This window comes from Sceloporus undulatus, chromosome 4 (genome assembly GCF_019175285.1).
Source record: "Sceloporus undulatus isolate JIND9_A2432 ecotype Alabama chromosome 4, SceUnd_v1.1, whole genome shotgun sequence".
Lineage (NCBI taxonomy): Eukaryota > Metazoa > Chordata > Lepidosauria > Squamata > Phrynosomatidae > Sceloporus > Sceloporus undulatus.
In genome coordinates this window covers 58,208,276-58,231,463 of record NC_056525.1, presented here as the reverse complement: position 1 = coordinate 58,231,463, position 23,188 = coordinate 58,208,276, and the positions used below count along the sequence as shown (strand labels likewise).

The window sequence follows — 23,188 nt, the reverse complement described above, 5'->3', positions numbered from 1 at the left end:
CATCATCATCATCATCATCATCATCATCATCATCATCATCATCATCATCATCATCATCATCATCACTATAATTGTCCAAGAAAGGCAGACTTGTTAGCATTCAAAGTGCCATAAATACACAGAAAATGCACTTCCATATATTTAATAATAAAAAATAATGGGGAAAAAATAAAAAAACAAGGCAGGGGTGTATATATTTCATTAAAAAATTAATGTAATAAAATAAAACAAGCAATAATAAAAATTAATAAAATAAAATAAAACAAGCAATAATAAAAATTAATGTAATAAAATAAAACAAGCAATAATAAAAATTAATGTAATAAAATAAAACAAGCAATAATAAAAATTAATGAAATAAAATAAAACAAGCAATAATAAAAAATTAAAGAAATAAAAAAATAAAAAGCAATAATAAAAATTAATAAAATAAAATAAAATAAGTATTTTATATTTTTAAAAATAATTTAAAAAACCCCAAAAACCAAGGCAGACCTAATGGCCACTGACTCAGCTTTCCTCCTCCTCCTCCGGCCCAATTCTGCCCTGGCCTTCAGGAACCCTTCCTCCAGCTCCTTCCTCCTCCTCCTCTCCTCCTCCTCTGCCCCAATTCTGCCCTGGCTCCTTCAAGGCACCCTTCCTCTGGCTCCTTCCTCCTCCTCCTCCTCCTCCTCCTCTGCCCCAATTCTGCCCTGGCCCCTTCAAGGCACCCTTCCTCCGGCTCCTTCCTCCTCCTCCTCCTCCATCAACAGAAGAAGGGAAGCGGGGCAGGCACGCGCGCGTGGAGGGAAGCAGGGCAGGCGCACGTGCTGCCGCTGGCCCCTGCTGAGGCCTGGGCGGCGCACGCCAAGGAGCCTGTCCTCTTTGGCCAGCCGGCCAATGGCTGGCTGGCCAAAGCAAGGGATGAGCTCCTGTTTTGGAGCCCCGTGCGCGCGTGTGGGCAAGCCCTGACGCAGTGGCGGCGGCGCTTCTGCCGCTGAGGAGGAGGAGGAAGGCGGAGCCGGAGGAGGAGGTGGGTTGGCGCTGCCCAGCCCACCACGAAGAGGAGGAGGAGGAGGTGGGTTGGCGCAGCAGCCAGCCTCATTAGCAGCAGCGGCTATGGCTGCAGAAGGAGCGGACCCCGAACCGGGAACAAGGCGTGGGGGGCCCCAAACCGGACTGTGACCGTGAGGGGCCTCCCAAAAGCGTGATTGTCACGGGGGCCGCCAGGTTATGGCATCCCTAGCTGTAGCATCTATAGCTGGGTGGATCATACATGCTGTCCCCACACCTCAGGTGTCACAAAAGCTCAGGTGTCACACACCTCTGGTGTCACAAAAACTATACTGGGAACAGCGAGCCTCAAAATAACTGGTACGTTTAGTAGCTATGCACAGTCCTGCAATGGCAACCTCTGTTTGTTTATAAAATATCATGTTAAAACTGCCCTTAGCAATGAAAGAAGGGAATTCTGAAAACAAGGGGGAGTTTGCATGTGTTCCTAAATCTATTCAGTTTCGAGGGTTGTACGCATTCTTATCATTAACCTAAGTGCTGAATTTGCTTCTTAACTGTCTCTTGCAGAATTTTGAATGCTACAGCCAGCAATATGCCAGAAACTCCCACTGTTCGAGGAGGATGTAGCCACAGCAAGTCATCCCTTAATTACTTCTTATATGGATTACTGTAACATACAGTACTCTACATGGAGATGTCCTTGAAAGATGTCCATGAACTACAACTCATGCAGGAAATTATAAACAGACTTTTGTGAAGCATGTGTTTTACAGAGCATATGGCACAGGTCCTGGATTAACTTCTCTTTCAGTTCATTTCTAAGCATTTATAAAGTGTTGATTTATAAAGTTGGATTTATAAAACTCCCAGCTGGTTTAGAGCAGGCATAGGCAACTTTGGAATGGCTCAGGGCCAGTCTTGAAAATAAACAAAAATATCAAAACTGGGAGTGATCACTGATGTATTTTCAGTTTTGATTATGTGGGTTCAGGGGCTTGCATGGCACTGTGACCTCTTAAAAGTCAAACTTTGCCTGCCCTGGTTTACAACCACAATATCTGAAGAACCAACATTCAGATTGATAGACAGACAGACAAGGCATAGGGCTGTTGTATTGAGTTTTTAATGGTGTTTAATGTCACTCTCAATTTTTTATGTTGTTCTGTTTTTATATTAAAGTTATGCTTCTGTAATTTGCTATTTTTTATTGATTGAGTTGTATATTACACATATCTAGTGGCTATTAGGCAAAAAATATAATAAATGTATTAAATATATGAGTACTATACACAGAGAATAAATACAGTTGACCTTCCCTATCCAGATTCCTTATCCACGGATTCAGCCATCTACAGTTTGAAAATATTTTTTAAATATATAAATTCCAAAAAGCAAATATTTATTTTACCCATTTAAGTGTGGGGTTTCCATTTCACTACACCACTGTATTTAATGGGACTTGAGTCTCCATAGATTTTGGTATCCACATGGGGTGCTGGAACTGAATTCCAGCAGATACCAAGGCTCACTGTATTCACAAAATGCTACCTATATACCATATATACTTGACTATAAGTCAATCTCATATATATCAAGCTCAGGTTTGGGGGCCAAAATTATGGATTTTGATATGACCCATGGATAAGTCAAGTGTAAAATGTAAGGGCATGTAAGAAAGGATCTAAAGGATGAAGGAAAGCAATGCCAAAGAACTTACAAAATTCCAGGAGACATAACTGTTTCGTGCTTACACTAAAGGCTGGCTGGATGAGACAGTAGCGGGGAAAGTCAGTGCTTCCAGGACAGATTGCATTCTTGTCTTTCACCAGGTGATGGTTCCTTGTTTTATAAGAGTTAAAGTACAGTACTTACATTGACCTGTGGATAAGTCAACCCAGGTTTTCTGGGTCAATTTTTGAACTAGAATTTCTTGACATATACATGGGTATATACCGTAAGCAAATGGGAAGTATGGAAACTCCAGGCTAATATTAGCTTACAGTTCAAACCTGTTACTTTCAGAGTTGTTACCTAAGACACTATACCCACCTGGAAAGGAACTAAATGCACATCTGGAGGTGTTCCTTCAGGTTTTTACTGCAGCTGCTCATACAGCTGAATCAGTAAAGCCACTCTTCTTTATAGTCTGTTAGCCTTGCAACTGCAGAAACATATCCAGCTACTTATACTGAAGAAAAAGAAATGTTCACCCAATCTCAACAATATATTCATGATCTCCACTCACATACAGAATTAATATTTGGGAATTCATTTTATTTAATCAAGAACTATCCATCCAACTGATAAGATTTCTATGCAGTACAATCTAAAGCACCAGAGCTTGGATCCAAAAGCTCCTTTTTACATGTCAAGCGTTTTCCTGTTTCTTTGTTTTTATTTTATACTGCTTTCATTTTCTTTTCTTCTATAGAGGTAGCCAGGTATGTGTGTTTCAACAAAAGCAGCATAGTCCACAAAAGCTCATGTGGTAATAAGTGTGTCAGTTTTTAAGGTGCCACAGGTGTTGTAGACAATATGAACACTTCTCCATTTCAAAAGCAAGCTTGCCCATGAAATTTGATGTGTGTGGGAAATTATTATAAATACAAATTTAAACTGTGCATTTGGATGCCTGCCATGTATCTGCTATTAATAATTTCAATGTTAGCATATCCATTTGACAACTGAACAAAAGGAGGCAATGTAACCACACTGTTGATGCTACAGAAGTTTTTAAAAATGTATATACTCATGTGTAAGACTACAAATTTTAGTCCATGAATTGACCCCAAAACCCTGGATCAGCTTATCCATTGGTCAGTGTAATTACTGTATGTTAACTCTTATCAAAAAGGAACCATCCCCTTCTCTGATTAGTGACAAAAGGTGAGAGCTTAGTCCACCCCAGGAGCTCTGACCTCCTCTATTCTTTCCACAGTGATGCCACTTCTTAATTTTTTGAATGCCTGGGTGGTTAAATGGCAGCAGTGGCAGCTCTTTGGCACTTCCTCTCAAAGGTGTGCCAAGAGGAATTGAACTTTGCAGGATTTGAATGAGACATTTGTATATGTCAGCCTTTCTGGGTTAAAATCAGATAAAGTTATCACTTTAAAGTCTGTAATCACTGCTAACATAGTCACCACTGTCTTTGCTTTGTCTTTTCATCATTTTTGATATGTGTGCACGTCCTTAACCCTGCTTGTGTCTGGTTGCCTTCACCATAAATTGCACAGCCATAATTTATCGTAATTCTCTTCTCATCCATCCAGCCTTTAGGGGGAACACAAATATGTCTGCTAAAAGTCTGAAAGTTTTTTGATGTAATTTTCCTTTCCATTGTCCTTTACATCCTTTGTCACATGCCCCTAAGTTTTATTCTTGATTTATTCAAGGGTCTTATCAAAATCCATAATTTTGGCTCCCAAACCTGCCCTCAAAGTATACATGAGGTACACTTGCAGTCGAGTATATATGGTAATACAATAGGACAATACTGAGGCACAAGATAAAATATATATAAGCTCTACTGAAATCTTCAAAAGTAACACAGGTTGAGACTGAAGAGATACCTAAACTCACAGTGAGGAAAAGTGATCAACATCTCAAATACCTATCTCTTCAGATGTCTAAAAATTCTAAGTAGGGATCAAAAACAAGTCACTTTTGTATAAAATATTGATGATTTTTTTCAACCATATTTCAAAATACAGTGGACCCTTGTTATATACTGGGGTTTGGTTCCAAGATCCCCCGAGTATAAAAAAATCCATGTATGCTCAAGTCCCATTAAATATAATGACATAGCTAAATGGTGTCCCTTATAAAAAATGGAAAATCAAGGTTTGATATTTGAAATTTATCCTTTTTTTTAACATTTTCAAACTGTGTATGCTTGAATCTGTATATTAAAAATCCATGTATAAGAAGGGCTGACTGTATGCTATTTATGAAATTATTTTCATGTTCAATAATGTTCTAAATTTTCACTGTAAACTTCTGAGTGGCATTAGATGGGAAAGTGGTCTATATATTCAACTCAAAATAAGCAAAATGCCAGTTGCCAGTTTAAACCTATGTCTTAGTACATCCAAAAATAAATCAACCAAATTTTTGATTAATATCCTTAAAGAATATTCTGTCTCCAACATCAGTATATACTTGAAAAGTAAAACTATGTAAGAAGCCCACAAAGAACTAGGGCAGAAGATTATGGTATTATGATATCCTCAACCAAAGGGGTGAGTAAGGTGCAGCCTTCCAGGAATGCTTTTGTGGTCAATACCTCCAGAATCCCCAGACTATCTTCTTTCTGGCCAGAAAAAAGGATGAAGTAATGCTCCTGGTGCAACAATTTACCTTTTAAATAGGTTGCAAGCTCTCTTTATACTGTTTAACCTTAAAAAATATGCAGTTTTTGAGAACCAGAAGTGGACTTCCAGGCGTTTTCATTTTATTTTTTCAGTAGTCCATGTGGCCTCTGAAGGATCATAAATATGGCCCCCAAACCTGCCACAGTTGCTATAGATAGCTATAGACTGATCCTTGGTGCAGAGATAAGGCACACATCCTTAACACACAAATTAGTGGATTACATCCTCACTCCTCCTCTGCATTGCTGGTTCCTTTCAGGTGCTGAAAGTATGCTCTCATTCCTGTTTAAGTAGTCATTTAAAGAGAATTCCTTTGGATCAATGGAAGCAATCTTCACCCAACTATCCCTCCAAAGCCCCCTCTTTAAGATGCATGTGGAAGATCTTCTAACAGGTTAAATGATTGGAGAGTAGCGCCTTCAGACATTTCTCCTCTCATTCCAGTTCCTCTCCTTGAATCAGCAACACACAACTGCATCTAACAGCCACTCACCACACTAAGAGTTGGAAATCTGCAGTGCCCCCCTCCATGCAGAAGCAATTCCCTTCTCTCTGGGTGGCCCCATTTCACTGCCATGTTGGTTTGCAGAGGGCCATCCCTTCTGGCCCTACAGGCTAAAAATATTTATACATGCTCCTGTATTGTAGCCTAAACCCTTTTTGTTTTAAGCAAACAAACTTGTGATCTCGCAAGCATTTCCAGCAAAGAAATCAATATTCAAAGGGAAAAGAGCAATTTTACAGAGTCGATTACAAATAGCTCCCTTTTCCTTCCAGAGATCAAAGTCCTGAACGGAAATGCAATATTTCAATGCTTTGAGCCGTTGTTCTCATCCAAGTTCCTGGCATGCAGGAACGCATGTGAGCACTCTCATAGTTTCCCTGCTCATTTTGTGGCACAAAAGAAAACCCTAGTGTTTTTAAAGACATAAGAGTGTCCAATCTCACTTATTGCTTCAGAACTAAGTGTTCAGAATTATACCTGCAGAGATCTTTAACACAATCAGCAATATGTTTTGTATACAGCACTAAGAAACTCTCAAACCTTTTTCAAGAGAAGTGAGACAGAAGATCTTCCACTGGAAAAAAAAACCTCCCATTGCTGGGAAATCCAAGTGACAGCAGTTGGTAAACATGAACTTCTTTGCTAGTTTTGGAGTTTTTAAAAATATACATTTGTTTGTTTTTCCAGTTAGCTCCTACCAGCCACAAAAAGATCCTGCTGTATCTCTCTGCTCCAGTTGCCACCCACTGCCATCTCTTGACCAGGACAGCAGCAAAAAGTACACAGCAAACAACACAGGGCTGGCAAGAAGGCCATTCATCAAGCAACACGGAGCAATGACAATAAAGAAGACGGCTGTGGAAGATGAGATATGGAATAAATAAAAAAAAAGTATGGATAATATAAGGATGATCAAGGAAAGGAGAGTCAAGGTGGTGTAGTGGTTTGTGCACTGACTATGACTCTAGATAAAAGGGTTCAAATCCCCCTTGGCCATGGATACCAATGACTGACTTTGGGCAAATTACTTTCTCTCAGCCTCAGAGGAAGGCAAAAGCAAACCCCTCTGAGCAAATCCTTCCAAGAAAACCCTGTGATAGGTCCACCTTAGAGTCATCATAAATCAGGAATGACTTAGAGAATCATAGAATCGTAGAGTTGGAAGAGACCACAGGGCCATCCAGTCCAACCCTCCTGCCATGCAGGAAATCTCAGTCAAAGCATCCCCGACAGATGGCCATCCAGCCTCTGCTTAAAGACTTCCAAAGAAGGAGACTCCACTACACTCCAAAGGAGTTTGTTCCACTGTCGAACAGCCCTTACTGTCAGGAAGTTCTTCCTAATGTTGAGGTGGAATCTCTTTTCCTGCAGCTTGCATCCACTGCTCCGGGTCCTGTTTTCTGGAGCTGCAAAAAACAAGCTTGCTCCCTCCTCAATATGACATCTCTTCAAATATTTAAACAGGGCTATCATATCACCTCTTAACCTTCTTTGAAATCACACAACAATAAGAACAACAACAAATAAAGGGAAAAGAAAAATCACCTAGCTCAATGACTACAAAAGGTCAGCTGTTGCAAGAACAGTTTAAAGCAAACCTGGCAATCACTGTAAACAGTGTATTGAAATGGCAAAATGCTAACAGATTCTGAAAAAAAAAAATTTATAGGGCAGGAAAGTGTAAACAAAATGGGAGCGCCAAAGGTTAAAAAATGATTCAGAGAAACAGTAATATACAGATTCAGGCGGTTCAACAATAATCTGCAGCAAACAGTAGAAAGGAAAGGCTGATAGAAAACACCATCGAAAACGAAGAGGTATTTCTGTCAGATTCAGACGACAAAGGATGGACCAGTTGTGCTTTTCAGTGGTTTGGGCATATCATCATCTTTATTGACACCTGACCTTTTGCCAAAGCTCAAGGCAACTTGCAAATTAAAACAAGTACCATTTAGCTAAAAACATACAAAAGGTTAACATTAAAATGTAATTAAACTAGTCACAATATTAAACCGTTTACAACATACAATTTAAAGTAATAAAAATTAACCTAAAATAACACAATTAAGACATTACAGCAGCCTCTTAAAATCCCTTTCTTTAAAAAGCTTCAGTTGTAAAAGTGTCAGAGTAAGTCTTTGCCTAGTTATTGGGGGAGAAGAAGGAAAGGGGCTATTCTGGCCTCTCTAGCAAGGGATTTCCACAAAAATGGGGCAGCTACCAAGAAGGTCCTGCCACACATCTCTATCCATCTTCCCTGTGAAGATGGTGGGACCAAGAGAAGGGACTCTTTGGAGAACCTCAAGGCCTAGGGCCTGTCAAGGAGCCTGGACCGAAGCCACAATCAGGATTATTAGAAGAGAAATGCAAGGCAAAGTTTGCCCATACTTTTAACTGCCTGTTTTCAAGGTGCAATGTGTTAATGATATTAGTTAAAAGTTTAAGAGGGTAGGAAATGCACACAGACTATGTTTACATTGGTAACTGGACACCTTAAAACTCTGGTACCATTACCACAGATCCAATCCACACTGCAGAGATAATCAGTTTGAGACCGCTTTAACTGTCCTAGCTCAATGCTAGGAAATTCTGGGAAGTATAGTTTTGTGAGACATTTAGTCTTCTCTGTCAGAGAGCTCTGGCTCCACAAATAAACTACAATTCCCAGGATTCCCTAACAGTAAGCCAGGGCAGTTCATGCAGTGTCAAAGTGGGTTATTTCTGTAGTGTGGACTGGACCACAAAGAAGCCAAATGCATGGACTGCTTATAAAGGGGGCTATTACTCACATTTCCAGCTTGTAAAAGTAGCTATTTATTCCTCATATTTCCAGCCTGTGATAGGTAATGTAACAACAACAACAAAAGAAGTATGGATTTCCCCACATGACCTCTGTCCTTATTAAACAAGCAGCCAGAAGAGAGGTTGTGATCTCCTTTACTGCAGAAATACAGGATAAAACTTGTTGCCGTTCACAGGGTGAGGAGGTGTAATCCAGATGGAGCAGGAGTATAAACCCAAGGGAGCCACAGTGGGAGATCCCGAAGATGGAGGAAACTAGAAAAATAACAGTATGCCTTACGAGTCACATATGAAAGTGTGAATACACACCAGAAGGGAGCAGTGGAGTTAAATTCCAAAGGCCGAAAGTTAAAACCCAGGGCTACAGGACAACATAAAACTACAAAGAAGAACCAATGTAGCCTTGCCAGTGAAATCCACAAATACAGATTTGGATTGCTAATAGAAACTGAGTGTCCCTAATCCCAAATGCTTGGGACCAGAGGCATTTTGGAGGGATTTGCATATGTACGTACAAAATGAGACATCTTGGAGAAGGGACCCAAATCTAAACATGAAATTAACTTTGTTTCATATACACCTTTTAAACATAGCCTGAAGGTATACAATATTTTCAACAGTTTTGTGCATGAAACAGTTTGTGTACATAGAACCATCAGAAAACCAAAGTGTCACTCAGGTGCCACTCAGATCTTTCAGCCAGCCATGAAAAAACGTTTTGGTTTTTGGAATATTTCAGATTCCTGATATGAGAGATTCAGCCCAGCAAACCCCTTTCTCTGTCTCTGTCTCATGCTGCCAATTTCTTTCTTTCAGTTAGTCTCAAAGGTGCTACAAGATCTCTCTATGTTCTGCCTCTCTCTGTTTGCCTTCCCGCTCCTCCTCTGTAAAATGACAAGAAAGAATAGTTACGAAAAGGTGTTGCAATGAAGCAGGACATGCCACAAAGCACCATTTCTATCACTAGCGGTATATGAATTAACGGTGATGCAGAAATCATTAATAAAGTTAACAGTTACAGAAGCTGCTGGGTGAAGAGAGAGATAGGATCCCGCAACTCCAAGGGAAAACCAGGGAAACTCTGGCATGGTTTGGAGTCAGGAAGCAACAAGGGGAGAAAGGAGAGTGAAACAGGGATGATCTCAGTCCCAGAGCCTTTTGTGGAAGTCAGCCTTGGAAGGAGGGCCAGCATGACTTAATGGTTTGAGTGTTGGACTATGACTCTGGAGACCAGGGTTCGAATCCCAGCTCGGCTACAGAAACCCACTGGCTGACTTTTATTTGTATATAAATCAATTAATAATATTAATAATAATTTATATTTCATGCCTCTCCCTGCGGATCAAGGCGGGATTACAACCAGATAAAATATAATCAACAATAAAAAAAATGTAGTTACACTTAACAATAATAATTCTAATGAAAACCTTACCCCTCCCATAGTTCAGTAATAAGATCAACAATTAATAATTAGAGTAACAATTAAAACACTCATCTGAGTGCAATCAGTAAACTAAAGCGTTGAAGTGAATGGGATTACTTTAAACAGGATCAGATGGGAAGGCCTGCCGGAAGAGATCCGTCTTGACTGCTTTCTTAAAAGCATCTAAGGTAGTAATAACAGGGATCAAAAACTGATGAGACATTCATGATCGATGTTGAATTTGTGCTCTTCTGTGTGACTTTTATTTTATCTCAATAGAGAATAATCAAAAAGAAGGAAAGAAATAATCCAGTTTGAGACCCCTTTAACTGCTCCGGCTCAATGCCAGGGAATCCTGGGAACTGTAGTTTTGTGAGACATTTAGCCTTCTCTGCCAGAGAGCTCTGGTGTCGCTACAAACTACAATTCTCAGGATTCCCTAGTCCTGATCCAGGGCAGTTAAAGCGGTCTCAAACTGGATCATTTCTGCAGTGTGTTTGGACCTCAGCCTCAGGGGAAGGCAAAAACCGTACCTGAGCATCACCCTAAGCCTGAAATGACTATGAGGCACACAATAACAGCAACGGCAAGAACAAACTTGGGCAAGTCACACTCTCTCAGCCTCAGAAACATGCCAAGAAACCCCATCATAGCTTCACCACCTTTATTTCAGGGTGCAACCAGAGGTCCTCCATTTGAAGCTTCTGTCCAAAACGTCCTCCATTTTGAGCAGGACTAAGAAGCATGGGTTTGTATTTATATTGAGTGTTTCTAGATTTTATTTTTGTCATGTCTTAGAAACATTTTCTTGCCTTGTCCTCCTAGGCGGTGTCCTCAAAAACGACTCAGAACCACACAACAACAACCACAACAACAAACCCCGGTCAAGTCACACTCTCTCAGCCTCAGATGTTGGCCATGGCAAACCCGCTCCGAACAAAACAGCTCCCAGATAAGCGCACCACCGCCTTTGGGTCGCCATAGGTCAAAAGTGACTTGGAGTCACACAACAACAACAAACCTTGGGCAAGTCACACTCTCTCAGCCTCAGGGGAAGGCGCTCTACTCTCCCTCTGAAGAAACTTGCCAAGAAAGCTAAATGACAGGTCCACTGCCTTAGGGTTGCCATAAGTCAGAAGTGGCTTGGAGGCACACAACAACAGCAACAACGCAACAACCAACATTGGGTCAGTCACACTCTCTCAGCCTCAGGGGAATAAGAAATAAGAAACCCTCTGAGGAAGCCTTGCCAAGGAAACCCTCCAATAGGTCCGCTGCCTTAGGTTTGTTGACTTGGAAGTACACAACAAAACAACAACCCTGGGCAAGTCACACTCTCTCAGCCTCAGAGGATGCCCATGTGGCAAGGAAATCGTGCCAAGGAAACGCATTGGCAGGTCCACTTGTCAGGGTCTCCATAACTCTGAAGTGGCTTGGCCAGCGAGGGTTCTCCCGAGCATGTGCAGAGTGCCGCCTTGCCGCCCGCTCACCTCCCCAGGCGCTTCCCGTCCGGCGGCAGGCGTGGCGCTCCCTGCCGAGCCGAGCCTCCTCTCATGGCCGGCGGAGGAGGCTCCGCGCCCGGCTCCTCTTCATCCCTCTGATAGGGTTCTCTTGAATCTCTTCTCTCTTACTCTTGCAAGGAAAGACGCCTTTTTCCCATGACGGCCGCCGTAGCTTGCACTTCCGCCCGAAGGGGGTGGGAACTTGGGCCACGAACCAATCGCGGGGGGCCTAGGAAGAAGAGGAGCCAATAGGAAGCCTCGTCCCGCCCTCTTCTTCGCACAGCACTCTGGGAATTGGAGTTCGGAGGCCTAATGTCGTTGTGTGTGCTTCTGAGGGGAGGGGCTGCATCCACACTGGAGAAATAACTCGGTTTGGCACCGTTTTAACTCTTTGTTTGGCTCTTTGCTATGGAATTCTGGGAGTTGGAGTTTGTTGTGCCCCACAACAAACTCCAACTCCAAGAATTCCATAGCCTTGAGCCAGAAAAGACTTAAAGTGGGACCAAACCGGGTTATTTCTCCAGTGTGGATGCAGCCTTTATAAACTGGGATGTATGTCCTGAAGGAAGGTTCTCACCCCCAAGTAAATGGTTTCCTATAAAAGTGATAGCAAAGTAGCAAAGGCATATGGCCTGAGGAGGAACAAGATGGAGCCATTGCTCTGGAGCTCACACATGCCTCACCTCACTGCATTAATAGACAGTAATAGGTATACACTTGTCCCTCCATATTCGCCAGGGTTAGGGGCACAAGACCCAGTGAATATGGAAAACTTGCAAATAACAAAAACACCATGATTTTAGCCTGAGAGGACACCTCTCTGGGAATCTCTAGGTCCTCCAGTGAAACTCTGGTCAACGTCCGACAGACACTGACCATAGGATTGCAGGAATCTCTAGGTCTTCCAGTGTGACTTTTAGTTAAAGTTGACCATAGAGTTGCACTGGAGGACCTAGATATTCCTAGAGAGAACTTATTAATCAAATCCGTGAATAAAGCCGCAAATATGGAGAGACGAGTGTATTTTTATTTTTGTTGTTGCAGTTAATTGGCCTCGAGTCGATCTCAACCTATGGCAACCCTATGGAAGAGACATCTCCAAGACTCCCTATCCTCCGCTCCTCTGCTTAATTCCTCCAAACTCATACTCATGATCTCTTTAATAGAGTCCATCCATTTAGCATGCAGCCTTCCTCTCTTTCTACATCCCTCTACCTTTCCCAGAATTACTGTCTTTTCTAAGGAGTCATGACTCCTCAGGAAGTGGCCAAAGTACAACAGCCTCAGTTTAGTCATCCCTGGCTTCCAAGGAGATTTCAGACTTTGATCCTAGGTATGGAAACTTTTTTACTATTTATGGTAAATACTAGTAAATAGTATAGTATTTACTATTAAATCCACCATCTATTTATATATATTCCAAAAAGCAAACCTTGATTTTGCCATTTTATATAAGGGACACTATTCTACTATGCCATTGTATGTAATGGCATAGATTTTGGTACCCACGGCAGGTCCTGGATTCAAACCCCAGCGGATACCAAGGGCCCACTGTGCATTTTTTCATATACATTCTGCACATCTGCTGTAAAGTCTACTAATGCTCTATGAAAACTTCAGGCAAACGGTGTCATTTCTCTTATCCTAAACCACTGTTCTTGACTTGGCTTGTAGCCATGTCTCTAAATAAAGCTAGTGTTGCCTAAGTGAACTGATGTTCTTAGCCTTCACCTGAGAAATTGTCTTACCTGCCAGGCAGGCATTTATCTCAGTAAAAGGCCTTCAGTTTTCAAAGCCTTGTGGAAGAATCAATTCACCCTGGAACAGCAAAGCAGATTGTCAGATTGCCGCTCTGGACCCCACAGCAAACTCCAACTCCCAGAATTCCATAGCCTTGAGCCAGGGCAGTTAAAGCAGTGCCAAACTGGGTTATTTCTCCAGTGTGGATGCAGCCCCAGAGTTGCTCACCCACAGCTGTTATCCCGAGATGATCATCCTCCTGCTGGCCCAAATGACAATCTTGTCTGCTTTTCAGCCATACCTACTTTTAGTGTAATTTTAGAAAACCCAGGTCCAAAACACACTGCAGAAATAATCCACTTTGACACCACTTTAACTGCCCTGGCTCAGTGCTAGGGAATCCTGGGAACTGAGGTTTGTTGAGGTTCCAGAGCTCTCCAGCAGAGAAGGCTAAATGTCAAACAAAATGACAGTTCCCAGAATTCCCTAATAAAGCTATCTCAGACTGGACTATTTCTGCAGTGTGTTTTGGACCTTAGTCACTAGAACTCAGTCCTTGGGAGCGTGCACTATATTTGCCAGAGTTAATAATGCTGATAGTATTGCATGGCCATTTGTACTGGGTTGGGAAAAAAAGGTCTCTAATGTTATCATGAGTTGTAGATTTACTTTGCTTTCATCAACCTCTGATTGACTTCTAGAATGTATAATGAATATGTACTTGACAAATTAAATCAGAGAGTAAAGTGAAATAAGGGATCGTTGTCCCAGGATAATTTATTGTTAAAATAAATAGGTCTTCAGAGATCAAGTAGCCAAACCATCAACAATATTCTAATATGAAAGCTAAGAAAAAGAGAGAGAGAGAGAGAAAAGAAAGAGAGTGAGGGAGGGAATCACATGGTTTGCCAAAAGGCATTTTCTTTTCAGAAGGAATACATTGGTTGGCAAATAAATCTGCCAGCTTTGATGGCTGGTTCAGTTTGTTTTTCTCTAAAGTGACATATGCAAATATTTCTCTCTGCATGGCTGGGCATGAATCCTGGCTTTCTGCACCTGCGAGCCAAAGAGTTCTGCAGGCTTTAAATAGCTAAAGTTGCCATTGTGCATTTTTCCGCAGGAGGTGCTTTTTAATCCCTTTCTTGGTTACTTGCACCAGGATAGGCTCATTCAGTGAGAAAGGTAAGGGCGACAGAATTTCTTTGAGAAGCCTGCGTGGAAACTGAGACGAGGCAACTTGGATAATGTAGCCAGAGAGCAAATTGAATTTGTATGTATAGAACTCTGGAGCAAAGGAAAAGCGAGGTGGTTGTGAGTCACCCAGGCTGGCATGTAGAGAAAAAGAAGGTGCCCAAAGGGGAAGGCAGCTGGAACATTCAAGGCAAGCAGGAACAAGAATTATGCCCAAATACACATCTCACAATCAGAGTCTTCCAAGTAAACATGTGTGAGATGTAGGCTGCCGGTCTTACCACCTTTGAAAGCTATTGTCCTCATCATCTGGTAAGAACTTGCCCAGCACATCAGGACAGGCTGGAGGCACATAAGACACAAAAGGAACAAAAATATAAGTGCTTGCTTCCCCAGTGCATCTGGCCTCATTGGTGCATGGCATCTTTTTCTAGTTCAAATACATAATAATAATAATAATAATAATAATAATAATAATAATAATAATAATAAATTTTTTATTTTTATACCGCCCTTCCATAGATCAGGGCGGTTGACAGCAAAATATCAAACAACATATACATCAGGGTTACAAACAATTACATACAAACAGAATAAAACCCCCGTTAGCCAGTCCTCTTTGCCACAGAAGAGGAAGGGAGGCCCACTGGACTTTAATCGGGGAATGCAAGCTGAAATAGAAAGGTTTTTAGGTCCTTTCTAAATTGGGCCAGGGAGGTGGCCGAGCGGAGCTCTGTGGGCAGCGTGTTCCAAAGGGCTGGGGCGGCAATGGAAAATGTCTTCCTCGCGGTGGAGGTCAACCTAGCCCCTGGCACCTTAAGTAGTTGCTGCCCAGATATTCTGAGGATGCGGGACGGAATGTACGGGGAGAGGCGGTCCTTCAGGTATCCTGGGCCCAAGCCATTTAGGGCTTTATAGGTCATCACCAACACCTTATATTGTGCCCGGAAGCGAATAGGCAGCCAATGCAGATCTTTAAGCACCGGTGTAATATGGCTGGCCCTGGAAGTTCCAGTGACCAGCCTGGCTGCCATATTCTGTACCATTTGTAGCTTCCGGGTTTGGTATAAGGGTTGCCCCATGTAGAGTGCGTTGCAGAAATCCAATCTCGAGGTTACCAGAGCATGTACTACCGTTTCAAGGTCCCTCTGGGCTAGGTATGGGCGCAGCTGGCGAATAAGTCGAAGCTGATAACAGGTGTTCTTGACTGTCGCATTCACCTGAGCAGTCAGGTGAAGCGACGAGTCAAGAAGCACCCCCAGACTGCGCACAGAGTCCTTCACAGGGAGCGTGACCCCGTTCAGGACAGGTGGAACTACCACCATTCCTGGACCAGGGGAACCTATCACAAGTACCTCCGTTTTCTCTGGATTCAGCTTGAGTCGGTTTTCCCTCATCCAGCCCATTACTGACTCCAGACAGGCCACGAGAGGAGAGACACCATCCCCGGTCACTGCATCAGTCGGAGACATAGAGAAAATTATTTGGGTGTCATCAGCGTATTGATAACCCCGCGCCCCATGTCTCCGGATGATCTCTCCCAGCGGTTTCATGTAAATGTTAAATAGCATGGGAGACAGAATGGCTCCTTGAGGGACCCCAGTTATAAGGGCCCTCTCATCGGAGCACACGTCTCCCAGCTGCACCATCTGGGACCTCCCAGAGAGGTAAGACCGGAACCACTGGAGCGCAGTGCCCCCGATTCCCACCTCTGCCAGGCGTCCCAGAAGGATACCATGGTCTATGGTATCGAAAGCCAAATACAGTTGCAGAACAGTACATTCGCCATGGCCTAGGTGAAAAAGTCCTTTCTTTCAAAGCAGGAATATATTAAATCAGAGCTTGGAAAGTTACTTTTATTAGTGTGGCATAGTGGTTTGAGTGTTGGACTGTGACTCTGGAGGCCAGGGTTCAATTCGCAGCTCAACCATGAAATCCACTGAGAGATCTTGGGCAAGTCACAAGCTCTCAGCCTCAGGGGAAGGCAGTGGCAAACCCCTTCTGAGCATATCTTGCCAGGAAAATCCCATGATAGGGTTGCTTTAGGGTCAACATAAGTCAGAAATGACTTGAAGGCACACAACAACATTCCAGTTCTAGGCTTACTGCAATTCAAGAGTTTGTTATTGTTATAGTTAAACATTTTAAAAGTAACATTCCCTTTCTCATTTCTTAAAAATAAATAGAACTGGTTTTTTCCCCACTTACTTTAAACAAAGACCTCTGGATGCTACAAGCCGATACCCTCTTTCTTCCCAAATCACTACCACCTCAACATTCACATTAGAGCACAAGGCAGCAGTATGAGGCAACACTTGAACCATGTAATAATATGCCTCTTCCCTACACTCTAGGCCCTTTCACATTGCACAGTTATAGTGTTATTATATTCCACTTTAACTGCAACGGCAACATCCTGCGGAATCTGGGGTCTGTAGTTTGGAGAAGCAGTGGAGCTCTCTGGCAGAGAATTCTAAACCCCCCTCCATCATCTGCAAACCCTAGGATTCTATAGGATGGAAGTATGATAGATTCATAGAAGCATAGAGTTGGAGGAGACCACAAGGGCCATCCAGTCCAAGCCTCTGCCATGCAGGAATACACAATCGAAGCATTTCTAACAGATGGCCATCCAGCCTCTGTTTAAAAGCCTCCAAAGAAGGAGACTCCACCACACTTCAAGGGAGTGTGTTCCACTGTTGAACAGCTCTGTCAGGAAGTTCTTCCTAATGTTTAGGTGGAATCTCTTTCCCTGTAGCTTCAATTCATTGCTCCATGTTCTAGTCTCTGGAGCAGCAGAAAACAAGTTTGCTCCACTCTCAATATGGTAAGCCTTCAAATATTTAAGCAGGTCTATCATGTCTACTTTTAAAATTCTTTTCCCCAAGCTAAACATACCCAGTTCCCTAAGCACCTCCTCATAGAGCATGGTTTCCAGAACATGGTAGCTAAAGTGTGATCATGTAACGTGTTACAACTGTGCAGTGCAAAAGGTCCTCTAGTAATTTAAAAAGCAACTAAAGCAATTAAAAAGTCAGTTATCCTGCAAAATGGGTGACATTATCCCCCGCTAAAATCATGATGCAGTGTATTGACACCTTCATTACTGCAAAGATAGTGCCTCCAAATTTTAGAATGAAACTAACGTAGAAGCCACCAGCTGCTACTGCATTATTGGAGGACGCATATATGAATTGGTTACTTCAAAATTCCCATTTGAAGTAGCTTTGAATCCCTATTAAAGCAACAGTTTCGAGTTGTGGCTTGCAAAAACAAAAAAGTGTCTTGTGGCACTTAATAGTTTTTAAGGTGCTAGAAGATGGTTGTTCTAGAAAAGAAGCATCATTAGATGGAAGTACTGTAGTGAAATGACTACAATGAAGTTGCTGGGGGGCCTGGTTTAAATCCACATTGAGCCACAAAGTGCAGGTAGCCTTGTATCAGTTGCTGCCTTTGCCCTGAATTCCTTGGTGCAAGCAGAGTTAATAAATGCCAAACAAATAAATAAAATAAAAATAGTAGCAACAAGCTTATCCAAACCTCTAAACACTGGAACCATTATTGATATATGGAAAAAAAATGTGAGACCAACAATCACATGAACTCAAATGAAAAGCACATGAACATGTGTTTTTCCCCCCAGAACTGGGGGGGGGGGGTGTAATTAAATTTCTCAAACTCTACCACCCAGCAAGGGAAATTCTGAAAGTTTTAACCCCAAACAATAATTTTTGGGTGGGTTTTTCGGGCTATGTGGCCATGTTCTAGAAGATTTTCTTCCTGACATTTCACCAGCATCTGTGGCTGGCATCTTCAGAGAAAGCCTTCGACTTTACATCCAAAACAATAACTTTTCCAAGCCCTACTTTACAAAATAGGCTGAGCTGAAGATACTTTTTCTTGTCTTATTAAAGAGGCTAAAGGGAATCACTTTCTCACCATGCAGTGCTTACTCTCAGAAAAAAAAAGTGTGCATAAAGTTAACTCTATGTACCATTCAGAACACAAGCATTTAAAGAGGAACTTTAACAGCCAATTCAATGTAATCCAAAATGCAATTAATTCTTCCAAAGAGAATCAATGTAATCCAAGAAATTCATGTTGAATACTATGAAACTAAACTAGCTAAATATGGTTTTAGGAAAGTGAAGCTCATATTTTAAAATTGGGAACGTAAGAATTCATTTTTATAAATAGGAATTTTTGGTGTTAGAATCTAAATGTGATAATTTTCAGACTTGCTTTCACAATTTTAGAAGGCATTCATTTGCTGGCATTATTTAAAATAAAATTTATTGATGTTCCCATGTTCATTTACATTTTAAAAATCAGAGACAGAGCAATCAAATAGGATGCTGTCTGAGAAAGAAATGCTGAAAAGATCATTCCTGTTCACCTACCACCCATGCATACACTACGTAGGAGCATTAGAAATCCATCCTGTTTCCAAAATTCACTTCTAAAATTGAGAATTGTATCCTGTCCACCTCAACATCTTTAAATGTCACATTCCCTCCTCAAAGGTAATTCCATCTTTTCAGAAAGGTTCGCAGTAATCAAGATCTTAGCAGCCTTAAGGCATGTTCAGGAAGACGTAGACTTTGGGCCATCCACAAATTTTAAGCCATCAGTTTGTTTTCAACTCTCTTCCCAGAGGAAAACCATATTTTGTCTTTCCATTTCATTTGATTAAGATGCTTCTCTTGACACAGCAGCAAATGGAGGGTTAACTGTTTCCAATGCAACCCTGGGCTTTCTGGCTTCCCAAACTGAATGACCCTTTGTGGATCTTCATATGTTTGGATAAGTGGTCACTGCGGGCAAACTTCTTCTCACAGGCTTGGCACTGGTAAGGCTTGAGTCCCGAATGGGAGCGCTTGTGGCGAGAGAGCTCATCTGAACGGGAAAACCTGCCAGACAGAGGACAAGATGTTTACTACAACCAAAGAGACTGTTTTTTTCGGTCAGTGTCATCATGGCCAAACTACTATACACAGAAGAGGACTTGGGGATGAAGAATAGATGGTCTAGCTAGCAGTCAGTAATTTAGTTTTAATCTTTAAAAAAATCTTTTTTCCATTTCTAAAATTATGCTTCCTACTCACATTTTGAAACCACATACAGGCATACTTCAGTTAACAAATTAGATATGTTCCTGGACATTATTTCTTTAACAGGTAAGTTGGTACTGTACAAGAGGCAGAAATAACATTGAAAGAATAAGGGTAGGTTCTGACACCACAAAAAAAGATGAGCAGTTCCACACATTTCAGCAAATGTTTTATTAAAAACTAACAGTATGGATATGTGAAAGGAAACGACCAGATCATGTAAGCCTTGCAAAAGTAAATCAAAGAATTTTGAAACTTCAGGAGGCCACATGAAAGCTTCTTCCAAAATGGATTCGGTGTGTGTGTAGGGGGGGGGGGAATTCTTTCAGCAGCTTCTGCTTTTCTTAATAGTTTGGGCAAACCTATAGACCATGTGCGCTCCCCAGCTCTAGTTTTGGCCCAAGGACGGCACTTCCACACCGTCTGTATCGGCCCTTGGACAAAATCAGCAAATCTAACATCATGATCATGGACTTTGCCACCATCTTGCTTCCCTTCTCTACTTTGGCTTTTCTTTTGGGTGAAATTAGATTTCCATTTATTCTAGCACCCTGATTTTCCACAGTGGCCAACTAGAGATATCGTGGAACTCAGAAAACAACACATGAAGGCAACAGTCCTGTTATGCCTAACCGCTTTTGACAGACCTGTCCTTCAGGATTTGTCTACTCCCTCTAATGCAGTGCCATCACCAGTAAATTAGTGGCAGTAATTGTCATTAATTATATTGTATAGAGAAGTATTTTACTCTCTTCATCCTGAATCTATTGCCTGGGGCTGGGAAAATGTACTTTTTTGATTCACCACAGCTTTCAGACCCTCCCAGGCAGCATGGTCCAAAAAATAATGTGTCCAAGCTCTGCTACATTCCCTTCATAAGTTTTCATGACAGTATTCCTAAATCTATTTTAAAAATCTCTCTCTGTGTGTGTGTCTTGTCCTCCTGTTTAACAGTATTTTTACCCCATAACCTAAACCTAACATACCCCATAACATAAAAAGCACCAGCTATTTTCCTTTCCCTAGATGCTTGAGTCCTTTGATCATTTCAGTGAGTCCTTTCTGCCCTTTTTCCAGTTACCTAACAATCTTTCTGAGATGGGAGTAATGAAAACTGACACTGGCATTTCAAAGGCAGCCATGCCATAGAATTGTGTAGTTCTGGCATGGCATTATGATCAAATTATATTTTCAGTCCTATTCCTAAAAAGTTACTAGTATGGAATATATATTTTCTCCCCACAGCAGTTTCACACCACAGCTTGGAAATATTATTTTTTGACAACAACTTTCAGACTTCCACAGCCAGCTCTGTTCCACAGCAGGTTAATATTTTCAGCAGTCCCAAACGACATAAAGATGTCATTGCTAATTAGTTGCTGACGGATCATTTGGGATAGTGTTTTAGGCCACCTCCCTCCTCGTCACTCTCTATTATACATTACATTCTATTTCTATTAGATTTTACAATGTCTTAATTTTGTTGTAGTTACATATTGTTTTAATCTTAATTTTGTATGTTTTTACCTATATGTGTTTTTATTGTAATTTTGTGCTTTTTTGCAAGACACAGTGGATCCTAGTATGGGAGAAAGGCAGGATATAAATAAAGTGACAGATGGGTGGATAATTGTGTGCTATCCTGCTGGCAGAAATGGTTTTTCCCTACTTCATACCATGTAATTTTTTTTCCAAAGTGAAGGAAGATGGACTCTGATCCAAACAGAAAACCAGCAATATGGCTTCTCCACCACAAGGAGATAAGTGGGAAAGGGAAGCCACTTAACTTTCTGCACCAGTAAAGGCAGGTATTGTGATTGCTGAAAGAGTCAGACAGCTGCTAACCTAGAATAAAGAACTCCAGGTTTGATTCTCTGCTCTGTGACAGATTTCCTGCTAGGCAACATAAGATCTGTTCTGCACTTAGAAACATTGGCCAGAATCCTGTTGGGGATTCCTGTGGAAATTAGAAGTGGGCAGTTTGATCACATCCATATCCAAAATGAATATATCCACCTGCAATAGAGTGCTGTTGTCATGTTATTTTGCAACATAGCTGGCAAAGTGACTGTTACATTGCCTTCGTACTGGACATCAATGAGTATCGGGCATTCTTGCTAATGTCCTGTCACACATCTTCCCAATTCACGAACAAGCATCTCTTAGCATCTCTACTATGTAGCTACGCATACTTAAAGTTACATAACATAGTGATAGAGCATTCCAGCAATTATTTTGGGGTGGACAACTCCTATGAACTATAAACTCCAGGAACATGACCAGGGATGGAAAGAAATGCTGGAATTTTCAGTCCAAAAAAGCAACTTGTTCAGGCTTTGCCAATAGGGTATTGGGAAAATATTTTAAAATTTCATACCTCTATATTGGAAGTGGTAAGAGTCAAGGAATAGAAGGTGTGTCTACAAGGAACATGAAGGGGATAAGCTTTCAAATGAAATGAATTCCTGATGACCCTCACATATGGTAGAGCCATTAGGCGAGCTTCTCCATAATGTACAAAGGAATGCAGGGTGAGGCGTTTGTTATGCTTACTGTCTCCCCCATTTGCCATCTGTATTTGCAGCTCATATCTAATGCAGCAGAGGCTTTTACAGAGCATGATAGAGATCAAACGAATTCCTAATACATTTACCAGAGTTCCAAGGAAAAATACAGACTTTCTCTGTAGTAAAGCAGAAGTACATTCTGAAATCTCAAGTCATTATAGCCAAAGAAGTTGGAAGACAGCCAATGAGCCAAGATCATACAGGACTCTCTTGAGCATGACAGCCTGTAGACTGAAAGGAAGCATTAAATTAAGAGAGTCGCAAAGTAGCAATGGAGGGAAGGAAGCATGCAGTTTGCCTCTGCATGTATTAACAATCATCTCTCATCTATTATTTTAGATAAATATACAAAACTGCTTAAAGCTGAGACAGGTCTTTATATGTCCATACAGCCTAAACTGACAGGCAACAATTCTCTGCGGTTTCAGCCATGTGTCTTCTCCAGTCCTGCTCAAAGAGGCCAGATACCGAACTGTGAACATTCTCCACACAAATCATGTGCTGTGCCATTGAACTATGGCCCTTCTCGGAAACTTTTGCTACCTTTTGATGAAAGGTCCAAGGCTGGCCCATCCATTAGGCAAAATGAAGAAAGTACTTCAGGAAAGACATTCCTTCAGTTGGTTGACAAAGCTGCGTATGCCACAGGGACTGTTCTATCTTCCTTACAATGTCTTGTTTAAGGTGCAGTGAAGGCTGTAGCGGCTGTTTCTCCATTGTCAATATTCTACTCGCAGTTTTGTCAGCCTCTGCATATAAAATGTAGGAGGAGGCTTCATATGGTCCTCTTCCTCAGGCATCTCATGCTCTCCTCCTGGTCAGTCCTAAGTAAACCTATCCAGAATTGGTTCATAACATGGAGCCACTCTGTTCATTTATCATGCTTCAGAAAGTAAAATGTCTTGGACTTTGTTAGCTTCTATCAGAATTATTTAACTAAAGATGCCAGGGACAGACCCAGGATCTGTTAGATTCTAGAGC

The 23,188-nt window shown here is 41.6% G+C and overlaps 2 protein-coding genes across 6 annotated transcripts in view; both read right to left on the bottom strand.

Annotated features, from left to right (window-relative positions):
• ELK4 (ETS transcription factor ELK4) overlaps nucleotides 1-11,722 on the bottom strand; it is a 36,289-nt gene extending 24,567 nt beyond the window's left edge. For 2 of the 3 annotated variants that reach the window (XR_006103442.1, XM_042462427.1), the window contains exon 1: nucleotides 5,860-5,967. Coding sequence is in view for 1 of the 3 variants with exons in the window: in XM_042462427.1 (XP_042318361.1) it covers nucleotides 5,860-5,943 (84 nt within the window). In the remaining 2 variants the exon portion in view is untranslated. Of the gene's footprint in view, nucleotides 1-5,859; nucleotides 5,968-11,586 lie in introns of those variants that run through there. The other variant, XM_042462428.1, reaches the window with a different exon arrangement.
• Nucleotides 11,723-18,805: 7,083 nt separating this feature from the next.
• The window catches only part of LOC121929255 (Krueppel-like factor 15), a 14,651-nt gene continuing 10,268 nt past the window's right edge, over nucleotides 18,806-23,188 (bottom strand). For all 3 annotated transcript variants that reach the window (XM_042464622.1, XM_042464621.1, XM_042464623.1), the window contains one exon: nucleotides 18,806-19,439. In XM_042464622.1, coding sequence (XP_042320556.1) covers nucleotides 19,256-19,439 — 184 coding nt within the window. In that variant the 3' untranslated portion in view covers nucleotides 18,806-19,255. The remainder of the gene's footprint in view (nucleotides 19,440-23,188) is intronic.